General features: G+C 37.5%; 2 protein-coding genes across 2 annotated transcripts; one reads left to right on the forward strand and one right to left on the reverse strand.

Moving 5' to 3' along the window:
• Window positions 1-82: 82 nt before the first annotated feature.
• Window positions 83-6144, reverse strand: ppa1b (inorganic pyrophosphatase 1b). Its single transcript, XM_084735975.1, has 11 exons — window positions 5990-6144; window positions 4545-4609; window positions 4082-4135; window positions 3370-3489; window positions 3168-3254; window positions 1967-2093; window positions 1730-1857; window positions 1413-1498; window positions 701-770; window positions 554-593; window positions 83-462 (listed from the first exon to the last, which is right to left on the reverse strand). Exons 1-11 carry the CDS (start codon window positions 6048-6050, stop codon window positions 431-433), a joined length of 870 nt encoding a protein of 289 aa, XP_084592101.1. The 5' UTR covers window positions 6051-6144; the 3' UTR covers window positions 83-430.
• A 2477-nt stretch (window positions 6145-8621) lies between these two features.
• eif4ebp2 (eukaryotic translation initiation factor 4E binding protein 2) lies at window positions 8622-15006 on the forward strand. The gene is made up of 3 exons (XM_084735977.1): window positions 8622-8940; window positions 11428-11607; window positions 12775-15006. The coding sequence occupies exons 1-3, from the start codon at window positions 8811-8813 to the stop codon at window positions 12804-12806; spliced, it is 342 nt and encodes a 113-aa protein (XP_084592103.1). The 5' UTR covers window positions 8622-8810; the 3' UTR covers window positions 12807-15006.
• The last annotated feature ends 617 nt before the right edge of the window (window positions 15007-15623 follow it).

Genomic DNA, 15623 nt, shown 5'->3' on the forward strand with positions numbered 1-15623 from the left:
TCATGGCAGCAACAGAGAATCTCGAGTGTTAATGCAGATAGTTTTTAATCCAGTGCTCAGTGGGAAAGAAATCACACTCTGATGATAATTTAACCCGAGAAGCTTTATTAAAGCAGTTAAGAGTCTCATACAGGGCAAGTATCTACGAGGCACAGTACTCATACTGTTTATGACAGCACATCTCCAACGAGATCTTTGTTAAATAAGTGAAAATTCATTGGTCAAGACATGAGTGCTTTTTTTTTGACATTTCTGTTTCTCTACAGTATCTATCCACAATTTCTCCACATAAAGGAAAACAGCCAGCCCAGCCCAGCCCCAACCATCCACATCCCATCCCATCACCCCATTGGTTCCTAATGTGAGACCATCTTCAAGTGTTGCTGAAGAATGAGTCTTTCACTGTGCTACAATCCAACCAGCTCCTGGTTTACTTCTTCTCATAGTAGAACCATGTATCCACTGCAAATGAAAACAGTACAGTCAGTTTCATATCAGGTTCGGCAGAAAATCAGCTAGACATTTCATACTGGAATATTTTCTGAAATGCTACCTGATGAGGGGATAGGATCTTCTTTTCCGCAAGGACAGGTCTAAAAATAGAGTGAAACATAATTTATGAAATAATAATCAAAGAGTAAAGCAGCTCAGTGTTGAAACTTTGTATGTTGCATAAGGGAATGAACAAAATTGTACTTACTTCATCAACAGCAGCTTTAGCCTCATCTGCTGAGCAGCAGAAAGGGCTGTCTGACACACAGGTGTTTTTGCTGTAATGAATGATTAGACACATTTACAGTCAAAAATCCATAAATGTATATGAACCCCTATTACGAAAAATGCTACAGGGTTTGAAGCAACATATGCTGCCATCTAGATGTCTTTTTTTAGGGACGTCCCTGCTTATTTCAGCGATACAATGCTAAGACACATTGTGCATGTGTTATAACAGCAAGGCTACGTAATAAAAAAAGAGTTCAGACACTAGACTGGTCTGCCTGCACAGACTGTTGAGCAACTGAAGTCATATATCAAGCAAGCATGAGACAGAATTTAACTTTCAAAACCTCAGTGAGTGTCCTCAGTTTTTTAACACTTACTGAGTGTTGTTAAAAGAAAAGGTGATGTAACACAGGGGTAAACATGCCCCTGTCCCAACTTTTTTTGGAACATGTTGCAGACATCAAATTTGGAATGAGTGTATATTCACAAAAAAAAAAACAATAAAGTTGTTTTTGTACTGTATTAATGTAGGTCAAAAAGAATTTGCAGAATATTACATAATGTTTTTATATGTTTTACACAGCATACCAGTTTTTGGGAACTGGTATTTGTACAACTAAGCGTAAATTTCTCCTAAAAGGACCTGTATTACTTTTAGCTGTAGTCAAAGCAGTAAGAAGGATGTTTACCAGTTCAATTCACCACCATTGGCTTTTTGGGAAATGAGGGCTTTCCAGAATTTGTGAGTGCTCTTGATTACTTCAATGGCAAAGTCCTGAAACACACACAAAAAAAAGAGCTTAGCTAAAAGTAAGCTTTTTACAGTTAACTATTATATTAATGCAAGAAAAATCAGTATACAATTCTATTTTAATGTGGTGTTTTGCAGTGATTTTTGGCATATTTTATTAAACCAGGGGGAGCAGAACAACAATGACAAAGCAGAAAAGTCTTCATGATTAATCTCAAATAAATAATGACTGAGCACGGTGTGTTAGGTGGAGACCTTGTCTTTGAACTCATCGTTGAAAGCGAACCGGTTCTCTGGTTTCCCGTCTGGCACCTTGTACCTCCTGAACCAGTCGACCGTGGCCTCCAGATAGCCGGGTTTCAGGTGCTGGACATCACTGATGTCTGAAAACAGACAATGAGAGTTCAGCATGACTGTTCAGCATGACTGATGAAGGGCTGCTCAAAAACTCAGAGAAAAAAGAGAAGGGCTTAAATAAATTGAGCCACTTACTGTTCAAGCTGTTGGCTTCAGGGTCCTCGACATTGATTGCAATCACTTTCCAATCAGTCTCACCCTCATCGATCATGGCCAGGACCCCGAGCACCTTTACTTTGATTACCTCCCCACGGGAACACACCTGGAGAAGAAGATATTTCAGTTTGCAATTTATTTTCTGTTATCATTAGCAAAATTATCCTTTGTCCGTGAAATAAACATGCCCAGTAAATAATCAAATACAACCCCAACTAAAATCGGCAACTAAGTATGTGGGCTTGAGTTCATCTGCAATCAACTGACACTAAGTGGAAAAGTGTGCCGTGGTCTGAAGAGTCCACATGTTAAATTTTTTTTGGAAATCGTGGACGTTGTGTCCTCTGGGCTAAAGAGGAGAGGGACCATCCAGATCACTACTAGAGTCAAATAATAATTGAAATTTTATCGAATGTGCAAGATCACTTACTGCAAATTTCAAATAGTAGGATGTGCAGTATTTGTTTAAGACAAAATGTGTGTCAAAATACCATTTTAAATCAAATACTTTGGTGCTGTGGGGATGTCTACATCATATTCTACAGACTTAAGAAAACATCTTTGTTTGGTAGAGATCCCTGCAAAAATCACTCCACAATCTGTTTAATACGTTTTTCAACTTGAGAATAATGTCAAAATTATCAATCCCTCTAATAACATAAATCGTATCAGACTGTCCTGCCTACAGCCCAGACCTGTCTGACATTGACAATGTGTGGTGCATTATGAGGTGCAAAATGCAGCAACAGAAACCCTGAACTGTTGAAGTAAATGTCTTACATCAAGCCAGAATGAGAAAGAATTTCAGTTTCAACATTTCAGCAACTAGTTTCCTGAGTTCCCAAAGGCTTAGTGAGTGTTGCTAAAAGAACGAATGTAATGCAGCGGTTAACAGGCCCCTGTCCCAACACTTTTGGAACATGTGGCAGGAATCTAATTCAGTATAAGTGTATATTTACAAAAAAACATCAGATTTTATCAGCGTGAACATGAAAATATTGTCCTTGTATTGTATTCACTTGAAAACAGGTTAAAAAGTTAAAAATTGTATTCCGTTTTTATTTATGTTTTACACACTGTACAAACATTTTTTGAATTGGGGATGTAGATAATCACTGCGGCTTAATGACCTGCTGAAAGATGAACAACAACACTATGAAACCATCAGCCTGTGTCGTACCTTACTGCCGATTTCACAGACATCAATGGGGTCGTTGTCACCACAGCAGTCGGTGTCTCCGTCTTTGTGTGCGGGATCCTCCCATGTCTGAAACGTCACAAAACAAACCACGGGTGCAGAATGAAGTAAAACTCCTGAACAATTTCTGTTGCACATTTTAAAATACTGCAGGACTGTCAATCTTTCAAACCAAAAAACTAACCTGAGGAATGGCTCCATAGTTCCAGATGTAGCCCTTATGTGGGAAAACATTGGCAACATATCGCAGCTTGCCCTTCTTCACGTCTTGCTTTATTGGGTTCATCAGGTCTTTTGTGGCAATCTGAAAAAAAATGTATCACTGTTACTTTTAGAGACAATAAAATACTAGAAAAACACTGTTAATGCTGCATCGGTGCAGCAGAGGAACTTCACGTTTAAATCCAGATAATCTAATAAACTAATTGGCATGACTAAATTCACTTTATATTCACATCATTTAAATAATGCCAAAGCTAAAAATGGTAAATCTCTATGTAGGGCTGTAACGAATAGTTTGAATCTTTGCTCAATTAATAACTTTGACATTCAAATTCTCAACCTTCAAATGCTGTGCAGCTTTTTTAAAACTGCATTTCTATTAATTTTGTTTAAACCCAGCATTTCTCCACAGGTGCAGATAAAGAATAGGCTAAACTAATATTACTATTATACTCTTTGTGGAATCACATTCTGGCTGTGTAGGATTGTTTCCAAATTGTGTGACCCAAACATTTCCACTAGCTCAAGAACCAGGTTTCAAATTTATTGAAAAAAAAAAAAAAAGATGCATGCAATCATTAAGACATTATATATTAATTAAAAAAAAAAAAAGAGTCAAAGCTGCTGAAATGTGTTCCAAAAGTTGATGGTGGAAAATAATTTGAGACTTGTACCTCCATCTTTGCATTTGTCCATCTTGGTACCTCAACAACCATGTGGAAGATGTTCTGTAAGACACAAGAATCTGTGATAATTATCTGTAAATTATTTTTAATCAGTACAACACAAACACATAATGCTTACATAATGTGCTACATTAGGGCTTTTCCTTAGTCATTCCACAAATAGGATGAATTGTTTCAAAAAGATAAGATAATAGATAATCTACTGCAATCACAAAATATGTTGACGCACCACTGAGAAAATAGAGTAAAGGCCACTGCCTTTGCAAACAGACTATGACCTCGCTATTCTGGACCAGTATTACTTAAAAGAGTTCAATGTCTGTATTTGATATCTGCAGCTAAGAACAAAACTACAGGTTCACAGCCAAATGTCAAGTGGCATTTTAACCAGCGGTTGGGTTTAAAGTGCACACACACATTTACATATTTAATGGGGTAAAGGTGACCTTACCTGACTCTCATCAGCATATATTGGGATGTCATGGAATGGTGAGATGTACTTTCCGTCACCATTTTCTGTAAGACAGACAAGATTAAACACTGTGTGAATATATCAGATAAAAGCTGCTTTTGTATCTGTCTCATAGTGACAACTGAGTGCAGCAGGTAAACCATTTCATCATGTTAAGTGGATTACTTTCACTTCTGACTGAAGGCGTGTCAGTAAGATGTTCAGTGAGCCTGCCAGCACCCCTCACAGATTTCTGCTGGTACATTTTGTCCATATATGGTTGAAGCAAGTAGTTCCACTGATGTCAGAGAAGTGTGTATTTCAACTAAACATGTTTCCTACATCTCCAATGACATAACATGGTCATTTTATGATTTATTACAGTAAATATATGTTCTATATTTACTGTTTTCACTGATTTCTCCTTTAGAAAGAAAATCATTTTTATAATAACAAAAATGTGGTTGCAATACACATTATCCCGCCTTGAGTTTTTGGTATGTTGACATCCCTATTATTGATTAATGTGCTGATTATTTTCAGGATTAATCAACTAAACATTTAGCCCAAAAATATGTCTAAAATCATCAATCAATTATAAATGACAAAGAAAAGCAGCAAATACTCAAATTTACAAAACTGGAACCAACAAATGCTTGATGTTTTTGCTTGGAAATTACTTAAATGATTAACAGATTATCAAAAAACACTGTAAATAATTTTCTTTTGATCGACTAAACGCTTAATGGACTATTCATTGTAGCTCAATATTATAATAATGACCATGGTCTGCATTCAAAGACCTTAAAATCTCGCATTTTGATAAAGACTAGTGTTTTAAAAGTTTATTATGACAGACCTGAGACTGAGCTATGAGAAATTATGAAAATGTTAATACAGGGTGCATTTTCTCCAGCAACTGCTGGTCTGCCCTCTTAATATCAATGGGTTTATTAACAATTATAATCAGACAGGGCGTTGTCACACCAACTTCAGGCTTTTTATGATTTTACAATGGGTGACGTGTTTAAGCACCTTGAGACATTTCCCGAAATAACAAACTTCCTTCTGCCAAAGTTCGGGCAAGAATAAATGGTGCAAGGTCGCTGAATTGAATGGACATTACTGCAGGTTAATGCTGTGTCACAAACCAAATCATCTCACTGGAGACCCGGGTGTTACCAAGCACAACAGGCACAACCGGTTGACGCAACTTTCAATGACCCGAGGGACAACGACGAGCCAAACAAGTCGGGCTTAACTTGTAATTGTACAGTTTAAGAACATAATGCCAACACGGTTACTGATCTGATGAAACACGCCAGCGACGATAAATGAATAAGTGACACGTGGGAAGTTGCGGTCGGCCTGCGGGGTTTGAGCAGAGAGCTCAAAAGTAGCAAACAATGACACAAATGTTGTATTTCTACTCGGTTTCTACTTACTGAAGAACAAGCGATAGCTCAGGGAGTTCGGGTTTCCCCTCTCTACCACCGAGAAGCTCATGTTTTACTGCAGGTTTGTGTTGCTGTCTGGTCGGGGATGGAGGATGTCGGCGGAAGGAAACGACCGCGTTAGGTGGTAGGTAGAGCACACAGACAGGATACAGCGCATGCGCAGTTTGCTACAGAAACCTTCAGGGACTGTTGGAAATATCATAGTTAGCAGATGACAAAATTAATAAGTACATGTACACCACTACCATTTCACGGACGATATATCAGTTTCCCTATACCACTAAAACCGAAGAAGAGCATTTTAGAACAATGAATGATATTTATCACTGTCATTAATTTTAAAGAGATACATTCAACATTGATTTTAATGAATTTCAATTCTGTAAAACTGTAACAGAAACAATTGAACATCTGATGTTTTCTTGCAATGTATCAACTTGATTTGGGAGGATTTCAAGAATTTGGTTACTGAATAATAATTTCATCACTCCAGAATCTTTTGGGCCTCTTCTCTGTCTCAGCAACTGTCACCGGGAGGTCGTTTTTAACACTATGAAACACAGGGTTATGAGACATTTCTGAAAATAATTACTATTATTGTGGTATAGATTATTTTCAAACCCTTATGTGCATTCTGGGTATAGTCCATCCTTCTTTCTTAATTCAGGTTTATGATATACATTTGCATTTTTTAAATGCAGAGTTATCACACTTATAATAAATGTTATATATATTATTTTTATTATAATATATAATGTCTGAACAGCATGCCATAGCTTGTTTTCATTAATTATTCCTGCCCTCCACATCATTAGTTCATCAGCACATATTCTTTGAACAGCATACATTATCACTGTATTTATATTTATCACAACATTGATTTTAATGAATTTCAATCATATATATATATATATACAGACTGAGTTAAAGTCAGCAGCTATTAGTTTGTTTCTACAGAGCAAATATGGCTGAAAGTATGAGCACACGTCATTTAACATTTGAAGTCAAATAGGTCTGTTTGTTTTGAAAATAATTACTGTGGTTGCAATGCTAATTTCAATTAGCATGTTAATGGTAATTCCCATTATGTGTCAGCATCAAGCTAAGAAATAATACACATTGAAAACACAAGGTGGTGTCAGTCGGATGATGTTAAATTTCATTCCATATATTCAAGTTTCATTCCATATGTTCAAACTTCATATCATACATAATTTCCTAAATGGCATGCTTATCATGTTATCTACACCATTCTGTTGTGTGCTGTTACAGTGGATGTATCCATATATTTGCTGCAACTTTACTCACTATCATTGAACTTTTAGACAGTACTGCACTATAGGCTTCAATTTATGTATGCTGCTTGACTGTAGCATTTTACTTGAATGGTTATAAATTTTAGCTTCCCTCATATAATATTTGTCTCCATTCTCAATCAACATTGGAGCCACATTCATGTGCACATGCACACTGGTGTGACCATGTGCAAACAGCATGTTAGGACTTTAGGAGACTTGATGTATGCCAGATGACAAGTATGGAGGCATTTTATACTTTGTAGCCATTTTTTTACCATTTGAAAACTGATCACCATTCACTTAGACTGTTTGGGAGATTCTACAACACCATTTTAATAAAATAAACGAAATAAACTCAACCCTCTCCCCAACCCCGTTTGTTGTCCATTACACATCAAATATTTCTGTCCACCCAGTTCCTATAAAATAATGATTTTCTTTTGTGGATTACGATGCTCCACAATGATGTATTGTGAGGTGTAAAGTTGTGTTTGTAGAATTATTTCTGAAAAAGTAAATTTGGTTACACTGTAAACACATTTAAAACAAATTCAGTACCACCCATTTCATCAAATAAAGTTTGAGGGAATATATGTCAGATACTGCAAGGGATTTTAACACATTGTTTTAACCAGTTCATTTTTCAAGTTCCATTCATACATTCAAAGTCTCTTGGCTTTAGCCCACCTACACAGAGGTGATATGGTCAGTTTGATTCCTCCATGTAAACTTGAAGTTGAGTCGGCTTACAGACTTAACAAAGTCTGGACTAAGTGCTAATGAATATGCAGGGTGAACATCTCTCAAGGTACTTTCCATCTTGGTGCGATACGTGCTACCAAAAATTGATAAATCTCTTAGCAAACAATTATTAAATTGAACACACCGAAGTCGAAAGAACAGCTTCCCAACTCGGAAATTGGATCATCCAAGGAGACCATGAATGCAGCACACCGAGTCTCATTATTGGGAAGTAACTAGTTACAGTAATATTATTTTTCTTCTGGTTGTGTTGTGTTGTGTGTGTGTGTGTGTGTGTGTCTGTGTGTGTGTGTGTGTGTGTGTGTGTGTGTGTGTGTGTGTACATACTGTTTCATAAAATGAAAACAAAATTTAAAAATGTTTCATGGACAGATATCACAGAAACATTTTACAGTATAACACTACTAAATTCAGTCTTTTTTTCTTTCTCTCCAACTGCAGGAAATATCAACAAATACATGTTTTTTTTTTCTAATGACAGATATGTTTCTGAAAGTACAAAAAAGTGGGCTGCCGTGGTTGGCTGACGCTCCGCGCTGCTGACCTCACATCCGCCCGCAGCGTGTCGTGCTTCCTGCCTTGCCGAGGGAGGGGACGGTGCTGACGGCTGGGAGGACGAAAGGAAAGACAAGAAAGCCTCTGGGAAGATAAAAGAGAGTGGGGAAGGGCCCGGGTTTCCACCGTCCGTCGGGATATAGACACCTCGGTTTTCTGTAGCTGCTGCATTTGTCACCCAATCGGCGCCGAAAATGTCCTCTCGTCAGCTGAGTGAGAGCAGGGCCATCCCGACCAGGACGGTGATGATCAACGACACAACGCAGCTACCTCATGACTATTGCACCACCCCTGGAGGCACTTTATTCTCTACCACTCCCGGAGGTGAGGACACGTCCAGTCTAGCTCATCAGATTTTTAAAGAAAATACGGGATAACGAGCTCTCAGCACACCTTTAGCTGTTCATGTCAGTGTGGCCTATGCTGCCTTGTCATCCAGATAAAAACAAAAACAAAGCTAAGTCCCGCCCCCTTGCTCTCAGGCTGCTGCCTGATTGGCTTAGTCGCAGCGCAGAGATTCTCATGAATGCATTGTTATCTAGTAGTTATTATATTAAATTTTAAAGGGTAAAACTCATGCAAGGAAAATGACTGGTGTAACCAGTAGTTTAGAGAAAATACAGTACATCAGTTGTGTATCAAATTGCTGAAGTATATCAGGATTTTCAATATGATTCATTTCAGGAAGTAGGCCTCCAGTAAATCTGGCCAGTATCACTGCACGACTGTGATGTTATCTCAACTAGCTGCAATTAAAAATAAGACCTTTTCTATGTGGTTTGTCCACGACCTTTGCTCCGATACGACTATTCAAAGGTCTTCAGAAGTATGTTTTCTTAAACGGATAACTCTATTAAAGAATATTATATACTTTATGTAACATATACACATGCCTACCAATTGTGGCAAGGAACACCAAGAAAATAAAGAATAAATACAAATAAGATGGGTTAATAAACATTAGTACTGTTCAGTATCACTCAGTTGCTTAATGCTTTAATACTGTATCAATAAGGGGCAGATTGTAAAATAAGAAGCAGCATTTACAGCTGGCAGGGAGCTCCTCTTATTCACGTAAATGTTTTCCATCTAAATCACCCCAGGAATCATTTTCTGCATTATATGTGCTTTAAAAAAAGGTTTCATATTGATGCATATCAGTAAACATATACAGTGATACTGATATATCTGTGATAGACCAAGATCAGGCCAGTCAGACCTGATCAGTTGTTCAGGCTCTATTCTCTCTTTCTGTTGTTCTTTCTTTCTTTTCCATTTGTTTGTTTTTCATTAAGAAGTCATCATTTGCCAAAATGTCCAAATAATTGCAATTTGTTTTTCCCATATCATGCAGCCCTACTTTACAGTGATGTAAAACAGATCATCTGTACACCAGAGAACCATATGTTTAGAACAATACAATATTGGTTAATTATAGTATTGAAAATACCAAAGCTTTAAAAAATTATTCAAGTGTTCATTTGAGACCACAGTTCAGTCTTAATTGTCTTGCCTGAAATTGTGCCTGAAATCAGTTAGTCAACTGATCTTTTCATCTTTAATTCAGATATACAGTTTGAGAATATCAGGATAAAAATCATTTAAAGACAGAGAAACTATAAAGTGAACAGCAGACAATTTGAACTGTCAGGTGCTTCTGATAAAATGAATTGCTGTGTTGCATTGCAGTAATGTCTGGCACTGAGCCATTGTTATCATTACTTCCACCTGTGCTTTTTTCCCCCCCCTTGACAAGTGTCTGCTGTGTAAAAGGTCAGTGAATCCGATTAATGTGGGAACAATAAATAAACCAGACTGCTGAGATGCCAGCAAGACTATGGAGGCTGAGGTTAACCGGATTTATTCAGAAGGCAAACAACATGTAGAGTACAAGATAGACACGTGATTGATAGAAAGAAAACCTCCTTAACACTTAAATCAATTTTGTTAGTCAAATCCAAACCATGAAGCGATCCATCTTTCTGTCACTGTCAGTAAAGCAGGAGAAACTTTTGTGTGTATAAACTCTGTTAGTCTGACCAGTGTTCAACTATTACACAAGAGAATGTGTGCAAAAAGAAACATGCAACTACAAGGAGTTTTTAACTGGTTATGAAACTGTCTCAATTTATTACTGATGCCTCTGCTCAGTTTTCTTGGACTCCCAAGGAAAAACACCATGCAGTCACACTGGCTGGTCCATGTTCTTTATTTCTCAAATTTAGTTTTAATCTCTTTGTGCTTTTTGGGTTGGAAATTTGATTGGCATCTTAATTTGGACAGAACAGATTGAAACTAAAAGGTTTAAACAGAGAACTCTGCAGCAAATTATTAAAACCACGCAGTACATCATTCAACTAGACAGTCAACTAGTCACGGGAGACACTTTTTGCTTTTGATAGTCAGCTAGTCTGCAAAACCCCGACCATTTACTGAGTATCAATGATATCGGTGAGGTGAGGTGCTTAAACTGAGTGCAAAAGAGGCTGAGGCCAGGTCACTGAGGCTGCTTAATTCATCCTCATGAAGAATGTTTTTATTTTATGACTCACTTATTCATTCATTTATGTAACTTATGTTTTGTGAGTAGCATAAATCAACCACAGCTTTCATTTCGTTATACAGCCCGGTGTTGTAGAATATTAAATATATGAAACTTGTACCTTGTAAGGAAGTTAGATGCTCACAGACAGGGTGGCTTGAATCTGGGCCCTCTGGGGGGGGGGGCAGGTCTTACAACACATTTGACAGCACTCACAATTCCTCAGATAGAGCATGAGTAACTGAAACATGATATGTGTCCTGTTGCAGGAACCCGGATCATCTATGACCGTAAGTTCCTACTGGAAATGCGCAGTTCCCCCATTGCGCAGACTCCCCCAGCTCACCTGCCTGTCATCCCCGGAGTGACCAGCCAAAATGTCCTGAGAGAGAACCAGAAGAACGAAGCCAACAACCACATCAACAACCATGATGGCAAGCCCACAAACGGTAAGAGTTACAAATTTCACATTCAAAACAATAAACATTTTTTTGTTTTTGTAAATAAACACTCATTATGGATTTGATGCTAGGACAGGGCTCCCAAAGACTGGGAAAGTTGTAGAAAGCTTAAAAAACACTCAGTGGGTAAACAGGTTGATTGTACTCTCTGAGCTAAAGAGGAGAGGGACCATCTAGATTGTTACAAGGCAGAAAACCAGCCAACAATATTATTAATGTAATTTGCATGCAAAATAGGACCACCCAACTAATGGACAAAAAACTCAGCCCGGCACGGCAACACTTAAAAAGTAACCCAATTCTGTGGAAAACATGCAGACCTGGCAACACTGGTATGTGGGTGTGTAAGTGCACATGGCATCATGGGTAACTGTCACATCTGAGAAAGCTCCATTAATGCACATACAGGTTTTGGAGCAACACATGCTGCCATCCAGACAACGTCTTTTACAGAGACGTCCCTGGTTATTTCAGCAAGACGGTGCCAAGGCACTTTCTACATGTTACAACAGCGTGGCTTCATAGTGAAAGAGTTCAGCTTCTAGATCGGCCTGCCTGCAGTCCAGATCTGTCTCTCGTTGAAAATGCGTGGTGCGTTATGTAGAGCAAAAAAAAACCACACCGGACTGCCGGGCACCTGAAATCATACATCAGGCAAGATTGGGAAAGAATTTCACTTTCAAAATGTCAACAGTTCGTGTCCTCAATTCCCATTGCCTGCAACACATTCTGAAAAAAAGCTTGGACAGGGACATGTTTACCACGGTGTTATGTCACCTCTTTTTCAGTGTTATGCCTGGCCCATCTTTTTTAGACACTCAGAATAAGTGTATATTTAAAAAAAAACAATAAAGTTTATCGGCTTGAACATGAAATATTTTGTATTTGTACTGTAGTCAGTAGAATATAAGTCAAAAGAATTTGCAAATCATTGCATTCTGTTTTTATTTACACAGAATCCCAATTATTTGTAATCAGTGTTGTAGAAAGTGTTTTTAAAGGTGTAATCACCGAACCCTCAGACATGTGACAAACTCTCCCTCTTTTGTTGTAATGTAATTATTTCCAGCTAATAACTAACTGCCATGATAACAAAACCTGTTCCGGACATGTCTCAACATCTTGCTGTCTTTTTTTTTTTTTTCTGTTTTTAAGGTGACGATGCTCAGTTTGAAATGGACATCTAACAGACTGGAACCTCACCAGCAAAAGCAAATGACCTGGCATCACACGTGCCAGTGGCTTGGCTTGTAGAAACCAATGTTGTGAGCCCTCATGGCAGCCATCTTCTTTAGCTCTCTGTCTCGCTGCTGGATGTAATGTGTGCAAACCATGGGGATTCAGTGTATCATACATACCGGTACAGCGTGGCCAGCTCTGGAAACTAGGTTTATTTGTATAGATTTCCACGTTTCCCAGTCGCTGTTCAACTCAACAACCACACAGTGAGGGCGCAGGCCTAAATATTATGTACCCAGACACATTGTCCAGTTAGTAGATTGCAGTGCTCATCTTACAGCTTTCTGTGAGTCAGGATATCTAACAGAGCACACCGTAAAACCGATCATATTCCAAGTTAATTGGGGGAGGAAGTGGTAATATTTAGTACTGGCCTTAGAATCAGTCAAAAGCTTTGATATTCATCACAGTCTTTGGTTTTGAAGACCCTTGTTAAGCATGTTATTTAAGTGATTTTTATTTCTTTTTTTGGAACTACTTGAAAAGCTCCACAATCTATTATTGGTTGTTTGGTCTGTTTTGGTTTCCCGTGATGGTATGTAAAGGGATGCTGTGTTTTTATTTTGCAACTAGGTGAAGATTTCATGCCATTCCAAGATTTTAGTTTCCATTACCAACGACAAGTTTCCAGTTTTCAGGGGAAAACATTTTTTAAAAGAATTTTAGGCCGTGATTTAACTGTTTTGTAATAATCAAATGATTGTATTCCCCTCTGTTACATAAAGCTTATTAGAAATCCGGCAATTGAGAACAAACTTTTCGGTCAAAATAACAATATATTACGGTAATATTACCAAAATTTTGTGCTGGGGATCAATAAAGGTTTATCTTACCTTAACTTTATCAAGCCACATGATTCACCACTACCTGTGACCTTCCTATTAATCTGTTTGCACATTTCTCTCCTGCCAAGACAATTTAAGACACTTTTCTCCAGTTTTTTTTTCTGACTCAACTGGTTTGCTGTTTTGGCGAGAGCTTTGTGTTTATAATTTGATAAATCCAAGAAAATAGGTCATGCATGTCAACATCTGTCCATTACTTTTGAACATTCAGACCAGATAAACATTTAGATTAATGTGAAAATGGTTAAAATCCCAGATTTGATTTTTTGGGTAAAATACTAGAAGATTTTTTGAAAAACTTGAAATAATTCAGATGTTTTATATGCATTTTATTTTTGAATACAGTTTCTTAGTATCGAGGATATTTGTTTGGGTATAAGCACTGTCAAGCCTTTGGATTTGATAAAAGTGTCATGGAAACAGAAGACATTGTTTGCATCAGGCTTGATGGGTGCTGTCCCTTACTCTACAAATCTGTCCCCAGTGTCCTTAATCCACTTTACATTACCTTATTCTTTTCATGTGTCATGTCTGCCCATGCCTTACTTTACATCAAATGCAGTAACTAAAGTAAAACTAGGGTTCCTTGTCATCAATTTGTACTTTCCAACAGATGTTTATTTTTTCACTGTAACATTGAACAGGCAGCAATTGAGTAAAACAAGAACTTTTTATGTTTTTTTTTTTTTTCTAAATAGTTTCTTCCACAAGCAGCTGTGAAGTTTGAAAGTGTGATGGCGTACCTGTCATGTTAGGATTCTGAAGTTCAGATGAAGATGTGGTTAAAAGAATGCCACGTGCTCATTTTGTCCCAGTCTTTTATTTTAGTTTTTACACCACAATCATTGTCGTGTCTGCTAATTGTACTCGGTCCAAGTAGCAGCTCTGAACTTGGCAAATAAATCACCATGAAGGTCCTGTTTTTGTTTCTCTGTGTGACTGGAACCACTGAATGGCTGAAATGATGTCTATCAAAGATTTTATTTTTTCTTTTCGGCTTTGCAATTAATTCTGGCGATGTTTGGTGACGAACACATCGAGGGGGTCGAACCCGATTTGCGTTGCACATTTTTTTGGCGATAAACCTCTTTCTATTACGGCATCATAATTCAGATTGCAGATTTATTTCAAATCAATTTGGTTTGACAATGAGGGCTTAACATTGTGTGTTGAAAGAGATTCGAAACAAACTTACTGTAACTTTCTGTTCTGATTTTGAATAACTTTATTTTAAATGAAACTCCAATGCCAGTGGACACTGTTGCTGCAAGATCAATAAAAAGTTCCGTAACAAACAAAATAAGATGTTGTGTTTTTAATGGTCTCTGTTTTGTGGAGTTTCAGGTTTGACTTGCATTTTGTGTTATTGTACCCACTAATTTTCTTATTCATTGGACTCCACATGTTTTCAGACCAGCTGTTAATAGAAAAGAGAAGAAGACAGGCAATGCATGGAAATGATAGATAGATAAAACTGACTACCCATATTTTAAGAATATTTCATATAGTATTCAATGTATAACAATCACAGTACAGAACAAAAGATAAAATGAACCATTAACAGCACACAATACATGCAGGATGTTTGTGTAAAACAAGCGATTTAGATGCATTTGAGTTAATTATTTCCTGTGAATATTGCATCAGAGATGAGCTCTCCTGACATTTTGGGGATTTTTCTTTTCACAATTCCCTGTCTGAATGAGGTAATTTTTATTTTTCAGCAAATATACATACTTAATAGGCATCCTTTTTTGACAAATTCAGTGTTTTCTTCTCCCTGATGCCTGGTCATCATTTAACTAGCTCTTTGGCTGTTGTGACTGCATACTTTTCTAATGCAAGATATAGCTTGTTCTCAGGTCTTCACTGTATCATGTGAGATTATTATATTTTATGATAACATCTCAAATAATAATC

Source organism: Lutjanus erythropterus, chromosome 14, assembly GCF_056507025.1.
Source record: "Lutjanus erythropterus isolate fLutEry1 chromosome 14, fLutEry1.hap2, whole genome shotgun sequence".
NCBI classification, from domain to species: Eukaryota; Metazoa; Chordata; class Actinopteri; order Lutjaniformes; family Lutjanidae; genus Lutjanus; species Lutjanus erythropterus.